At 38.3% G+C, this 8160-nt stretch overlaps 1 protein-coding gene across 1 annotated transcript; it reads right to left on the minus strand.

Moving 5' to 3' along the window:
• Positions 1–1804: 1804 nt before the first annotated feature.
• On the minus strand, positions 1805–5096 carry LOC143029504 (uncharacterized). The gene is made up of 2 exons (XM_076192161.1): positions 4970–5096; positions 1805–2730 (listed from the first exon to the last, which is right to left on the minus strand). Exon 2 carries the CDS (start codon positions 2610–2612, stop codon positions 2079–2081), a length of 534 nt encoding a protein of 177 aa, XP_076048276.1. The 5' UTR covers positions 2613–2730; positions 4970–5096; the 3' UTR covers positions 1805–2078.
• Positions 5097–8160: the final 3064 nt, after the last annotated feature.

Raw genomic sequence — 8160 nt, forward strand, 5'->3', positions numbered from 1 at the left:
TCCTTGTTGTGAATAGCCTTTCGTTTTCTATGTTAATTTGTAGAAATATTATGAGAAATATCAGAATATCCTTCTGTCAGCCATTTTGTTTTCTGTATTCTTTAGCATTTTTCAAGTTCCGCGCCAAAAAACAAAAACAAAAAAAAAACGGACTTTGATGGTGAGAATATACATATTGTCTAGGAATAAGAGAGGAAAATGAATAATAATGAATAAACAATATTTCTTTAAGATTCCGCACAGGAAACGGAACTGAAGATATTCCATTTTTTCACCATATATGCATGGAAAGGAACCTTTAAAACCACGGAACAATCCGTGTGCCATCATTCCGTTCCGTAGTCGGATATTCCGTTCCGTGTTCCGTGATATAGTATTTGCCTCGAACTCGTTCCTCACCATCCCACTCCCGCAAAGTGCGAAGTAAGAAACCCGTAGCAGGTGTAAGTCCTGTCATTTGCGGCAAGCTTTTTTTTTTTTTTTTTTTCTCGATATTTGGGTCACCTCCCCGCTTGACCGGGGTGGCTATCGGGAACCAAAACAAAGGGCACGCAGTGGTTCCCGGGAATCGAATTCACGACCACCTGCACGCGAATTCTACACCGTATCTACTAGTTCTGTGTCGTGGAAGTCTATGAATGGACAGGGAGGTCCTGCCACGTTACACTCAATCAGGATATGTTCATGGGTCTGTATTTGACTGCATGGATAAAGATCCGAATCAGAGATTCCCCCTTTTTTTCATGCTTGCTGCAAAACGGTTAGCACCTGTACGTGGCCTATTTAGCTGTACCCAGGGTATGTGAGTAATCACTGTCCAAGTAGATCCAAGTCTTGACATTAAACAACATGAAGAGATCGAGAAGTTTGCAGGAGTGATGTGGCAGAGGAAGGCGCGGTCGTGTGATTCATGGAATGCTATGAAGGAGGCCTTTGTTCAGCAGTGGACTCGGGATGGCTGATTTGATTTGATTTGAGCGTTTTCTGGGACGGTTGCTGTCTGGAGGATGAGGTGAGTAAGCGTGTATACGAACTTAGTCTCTCATGTACCATTGGATCTGAAGAGTTTTCTGCTACCAGGTTCCCCATAGATGGACGCAGTTTCCTCGAGTTAAGCCTGGCTGGGGTTTCTTTCGCAGTGACATCATGCAAAAGGTGGTTTGATTGACTTAGATGGAAATGAACGAAACCAACTTCAGCCACACCTTCCCTATTGAATTCCATAATGTGATGTAATTTTTTTTACAAATTATTTTATTTCCAATAAATATGAATTGAGCCAATATACATATGTAAATTTTTCTGGTCCATCCAGCAGAACTACTTTAATAGTGTATATAAGATACACAATATTCTTTTCAACATGAATTACATGAAAACATCCCATCGTGTGTCCCGACACACTGAGCATACAGGACAACGGCAACAACATCTGTCGCAATTAAGCACTTTCTGCTGGAAGCACCTCGTTTGACCTTTCCCACATGTGACACCTAAACAAGAATCCCAATACTTGTTTCACATCTTAAAATAACTTTTCATAAAGCTTCAAATATCATAATCGTGTAAACAGGAAACATAGAATAATTCCTGGCGTACAAAGAGTAAGAAAAAAAAAAAAAAAAAACTCCACGAATCCTATTGTAATGCCTTACTCTTTCATGGGCAGATGAAGCCACCAGAGATAATATAAAACTGTCTGAGTACCAGAGAAATATTCTTTGTCCATTTCATCCAGTGAGGTTATAAAAAGATGACCCATAATATAAAACTATGATTTCTAATGTAGAAATCATTTCCTTTATTGCTTACCACATAACTCTCCTGTATACACACAAGCATAATAATAACAATGGCAATAGTAATCAATATTATATAAGAACCCTGTTCATGTTCATTGTTTTATGCATGGGCTATCACATCCTGCGAATACTGTGAATACTCTTCCCTAAAATAACCCAGTCATCAATTTTTTTTGAGAAGTATCTTTCATGTGCGGGTAATCAACGCACCTTTTTATTTATTTATTTATTTATTTATTTATTTTTTTGTGAGATAGGTGCAACACATAGGTAACACTAGGAAGGTTTTTCTCTTATGTGGGTCCTCACGTGACGCTTGAGATGGCTCTTTCTTGAGAAAGCTGCAACGCACAAGTGACACTGGAAAGGTTTTTCTCCTGTGTGGGTCATTATATGCCGTTTGACATCACTCTTTCGCGAGAAAGCAGCATCGCACTGATCACAATTGAAAGGTTTCTCTCCTGTGTGGATCATCATGTGGGTTTTCAGGTGACTCTTTGCTGAGAATGATGCACTGCACTGATCACAATGGAAAGGATTTTCTCCAGTGTGGATCATCAAGTGATATTTGAGAGCACACTTTCGCGAGAAAGCTGCATTGCACAGGTCACACTGGAAAGGCTTCTCTCCAGTGTGGGTCATCACGTGATATTTGAGAGTACTTTTTTGTAAGAAAGCTGCATCACACAGGTCACACTGGAAAGGCTTCTCTCCTGTATGGAGCATCACGTGACATTTTAGATGACTCTTTTGTGAGAAAGTTGCAACGCATAAATCACACTGGAAAGGTTTGTCTTCTGTGTGCGACATCGTATAGAATCACGGAATATTCTTGTGGGGCGACAAAATATGATTCACATCAAACCTGATTCTCTTCGTTATGTGCCTACGGATTATTCTTCCAAAAATATTGAGGTTTACTCTCGTCCTGGAAAAAAATAACATTTGACATTTTGAGAACATGTAATAATAAGTGTGCGGACAATTCATGCATAACATTTCCTTTAAACACCTGACACATAAAATGGGTGGAATCACCAACAGGCATACCGATACGATAAACTGCATTGAAATTCTAAATGGCAAAGGAATTACCCAATAGCTACCACCAGTCTGAGAAGAAAATAGCAGCCAGTGTAGTGGAGGAAGCTACTGCTCCTCCTCCAGCAGACACTGATAGAGAGGATGAAGAAGACCAACCAGCCAAAATGAAGTTATCATAGCTTCGTTATCGCCTTGACAATGGTTCGTGGGGGTTGGTGGAACATCATTTTGACATCTACTACGAAAGTCTGAAGGTTATACGAAGTGCTGTCATCAAGAGACGGCACACTTCACAGAAACAGACGAAAATATCAGTATTTTTCAAGCTCAAGCTAAAGGCCAGAGAACTTCACCTCTACAAGCAGTGAATCTGAGATCAGTTTCATTAGCTCAGTTTTACCTGAGGCACCACAGCAGCAGTTTACGAGTCGGAGTGACAAACGTAGTGAAGTGTCGTGAAGTAGTTCTGTACAGTACATAGTAATTAAGGCCTGTTTTTATACAAGTGTTAGTATAAGTATCAGTAGTAAGTTAAAGTACATTACTAAGTGTTTAAGTGTTGTCAATTTAAGTTGTACAATACAATACAGAACAGTGCAGTGAATTTAAGTGATTATGTATGTATGGCAGCATAGTTATGAAAGCATGCAACTGAATTCCACCCTACATCTATATCTTACAGGTCTCCCTCATCTTGGACAACATGACTACAGCAGCCTATTCATGGGTTAGTGTTGTTTTAATCTTTTAATGGTGCTGTGTGATGCAGCGTTTAAAAAAAATACTACGCATATGGGGATGGGGAATGGAGGCTTTGCATAACTCGGAAAATTCAATAACTCGACAAGGCCGGACCCCTACCATGCCGAGTTGTACGAGTTTTACTGTAGGTCACGTTTCAGGGCGCCTGGGACATCTTCCAGACTATGATACTCCGTACCATGCCTACCTATGTCATTGATATTGAGTTCGCGAATTTAGATAACCTAACAAAACCTTTCCTATGGTTGATATTATAAACGTTGGCAAAAGTTGTTTTTTCTAACCTTTATTTGACAGCAATATTTCACTTCGGTAGGTGTCCATACTCGTCATTTCGAAATACTATAATTGGATGTTCTATGGGCTCTTACGTTTTCTGTTCTTCGTTATGAATAACTGTCCACGTCCTGACTCACCGTAATGTGAAGAAGGCCAACTATCACAGGATATTTTGTATGAATTATTCGATTTTTATAATAGGGCTACAATATTTCGGCTTCGCTACTACTAATGTACCTTAGTATCCGACACCTAGTTCTTGTTAGCCTTACTAATGAAAGACATATTCCATCATGTTTTTTTCACTAACACCCTAGATGGGCCGTTTTGTGTGATGAGTATCACCGCCTACTGCAATCGACCCTAACGATAATCTCGCACAAGAAGATAACATTGCCAAAACCTTTTCCCTCCAAGCCAAATTCACCTGAACGGTGAAAATAGTACATGGAGTTACGGTCACCGCACAGTGAAAATAACCACGTTATATAAGTGATCACTTAACTAGTATGGCATATAACTTGTTCTCACCCTTCCCTGACTGAATCCCTGCTTACATCCTTAGCAATATTACCACTAAATCTGGAGTTATGATGAAGTAAATCATACCTAACTTGGATAGAAGTAGACGGTCTCTCATAGAAACGCGGTTATTTTGTGACCTTTCCAATATAAACTACTTCCTAATATTGTCAAGGCTATTGACTCCTGTTATGAGATGGAACTTTCATCGTATTTTGCGTATTCCAACCCCCATCTAGGTTTAAAACCCTCACAACCTACCCCCTCCACATGAAAATAAGTGATCAAGAAAAGACTAGCCTTAGTGACGTGTACATTATCTGCGGTAGTTGCATGCGTGAATGTAGACTTTTAACAATTATCAAAAATTCTTTAGACGGCAAGCATTTACGTCAGTCTTCATCCTGTCAACAAAATTGGTAGTGTAATTGCACGACTGTAGCTAATTAAACTATACGACATGAAATATTTAACAGATAAGTACAATAGCCGGTAGCCTGTCAAATATCAAAACCATCTAATTGATTGGTAAGTGCCTGCAAGTAACGCTTGTTCATTACCTGTATGACTCTCTTATGCTTGCAGTTTCCATGACACTTCTAGATCTCACATGTAAATACTTTAATAGATTTTTGCAACTCCATACAAAACAGTTTCCAAAATTGGTTTCTGTTTACTCCAGGCATGAGAAAACCGACTATTTGATAGAGAAAACTTAGATACATAGTATATTAAGGGGAGACCTTTCTGAATTTCCTCGTTGCGAGAACGTTATTTGACAAAGTGCTAATATGTTTATTTTTTTGTGGTTCAAATCCCTGCATAGAGTACTAACTGCGTAAGTTTGATAAGGTCAGTAACTTGAGGGATTTAAATGACATCCTTACGGACCAGAGTTATCCAGCGTTATTTTATGACTTGATAACACTGGTCAACAAATTTTATGAAAATACCTGTCCTACAAGCAAAAGGAGGTGAACTTGATAATTTTTTTTCTTCTGATTTTAAATATGTTTTCAGAATTTGTCTGTCAGGCATAGTTTTTCTGTGGTAGCATATTGAATTATAAACAATTATAAATTGTAGAAATGTAGCCTATGTTTTTCGAATGTATTTTGCTTCTGGGAGACCCCTTTTTAGTGTCTCACAGTAATCAGCCAACATTGAAGAGCTCAACTTCCCTTGATACCGGGTTTCCATGTTCAGAATGACCTGGTGAATCCTCTCACTGTGTTCCTCACTGACGGCGCCAAGATTTGCAGGGAAAAAGTCCAAGTGAGAGTATAGGAAGTGATTTTTTAGGCTCATCTTGCACCCCTAGGCCTTGTAGGATGTCAGTAGCTCTTTTACGATTTCAGAATAGTTATATGCTTTGTGATTTCCCAAAAACTCTGCGCATTTTTTTTTAAATGACAGCTATGCAGCTTTTTCAAGACCATCTAGCTCTTTATCAAAATTCAGCTGCCTAATCTGTAGTCCAACAACATTTTTGATTTTTGCGTCACCTACTCTAGGAAACTTATTTTTCAAATATGTAAATCCCTTGCCAGTTCTACCCATACCTTAAAAATAGATAATCATTTCTAGCTTAAAATGCAAAGGAAGCAGATGAATTTTTATCTGAATCAACAAGAGGAGGATTGAGAACATTCTTCTCCCCTGAGGTCAGAGATAGTTTCGGCAACACATTCTTTTCATAGTGATTTTTCTTATCACGACTGTCCCAATCACAGAAAAAAAAAAACAATAAAACTTTGTGTAATCCAGCTGCATTCCAAGTAAAAGTGCCACAACCTTTAGGTCACCACAGATGTTCCATTTATGTTCTTTATACTTAATTTTTGCAAAAGAAGCTTCATACTCTCATATATTTCCTTCATGTTAGCTGCATGGGCTAGAGGAACAGAAGGAAACTTATTTCCATTGTGGAGCAAAACAGCTTTCAGGCTCACTTTTGAAGAGTCAATAAACAAGCGCTACTCATTCCTTTCGTATTTATAATTAAAGTTCTTCCATGACAGAATATACATCATTGCAAAACACCACACCATCCTCAAGTGAGATTTTTCTCTTCAAAATTACACTGTCACTTACGATAACAGCCAACTTTGGATTCTTTCTGGAGAACATTCCAGCCCTTTAACCTGGAAGCAAGAAGTTCAGATTTTTTGACGATTTAAAATCCCGCACAAGATCATTCAGATCTCCCTGACTCAATAAATGTGGTTCACTTGAAGAACAGATTGGCTGAAAGTCCATGTCTTCTGTTTCTTTTTCCATAACCTCCTCACTTGACTCATCATCACTTAGTTCCATTTGTTTTGGAGGGTCAGGTACAGGAAAGTATTGACTGTGAGGTACTGGTCTCATAGCAGATGATAAATTAGGATATTTTACAATATGCTTGGATGTTGATGTTATACTTTTTTATATTTGTAATGCCGAAGTACCAATCTGAAGTATGATCTTTTGGTTCTCTCCAAACCAGAGGGATGGCAAAGGGCATATGGCGTGAACTTTTCGCCTATGCTGTGAGAAGCCTGACACATGTTATACAACACATGAGGGGCCCAGCTTTTATCCTGGTCCCCCACTTTGTAGCCAAAATAATGTTCATAACACTTTTTACTCAGTGGCTTGTTATGAAACACCGTCTTTGTGACTTGAACGTGAATACAACGCAAATAAAGCAAAAAATGTCTGGGTGCTTTATACAGTTTCTTGGCATTGTGAAGGTGAATGACACTGCACAACATCACAAACTTATTGCCACACAAATGCGCTCCACACAATCTTACACCAACACTTCAATTGCAGTACTGCCAAACGTTTAACAATCTCACGCAGTGTTGCCAAACTCGGTGTTGCCAATCGATTGATTGAAAGTAACGTAACATACCGTGGAACACAAAAACAGTGGTGATGGGAAAAATTGGACAATATTTTTGGATTCTGCATGCAAAAACATATGAGATACAACTATTGGTTTTCTTGGAACAAATTCTTTGTTGACCAGTATAATTTATAGCTTTTCTATACTTCATTTCTACTGCCCTCCTTTTTGAATACGTGAATAACTGCGAGGCCATCGTTTGCATAATCTGATTAAGATTTTTAGTATATGTATATATTTTTTTCGAGCATGTTCCGAGTCTTCTGAGTTTTGAGGATGACTATAGCTGGGGGCCCGGCGTAGCTCGGTTGGTAGAACACACGTCTGGTAACCGCACGGTGAATTTTGTGTCTGTTGGAACCCTCGCCGTGTCCACTCTGAGGAAGGACTCCCGATAGCTTTGCACCTCACGACCTGAGGTGACTTGGACATTACAATCAGGTTCCTCTGGGTATCGTCACTGTAGTGACACACCGTGGACACCGTTTCTTGTGTTCATGTTTTGGACCACCGACAAGGTTGAGGTCCGAGAGGGTACCAGCCCCGCAAGTCATTAAAAAAAAAAAAAAAAAAAAAAAAAAAAAAAAAAAAAAATTATATATATATATATATATATATATATATACTGTGTATATATATATATATATATATATATATATATATATATATATATATATACTGTATATATATATATATATGTATATATATATATATATATATATATATATTATATATATATATATATGCTAATAAGAACACGGGTACGTGTGTTCACTTATGCAAAGTAGACCACTTGAAAAAATAAACTAACGAAGCAGAGCGCTTTCGTATATTCCATCTTCAGTGCAAAAAGTACTT

This window comes from Oratosquilla oratoria, chromosome 11 (genome assembly GCF_046742065.1).
Source record: "Oratosquilla oratoria isolate Oo_2021 chromosome 11, ASM4674206v1, whole genome shotgun sequence".
Lineage (NCBI taxonomy): Eukaryota > Metazoa > Arthropoda > Malacostraca > Stomatopoda > Squillidae > Oratosquilla > Oratosquilla oratoria.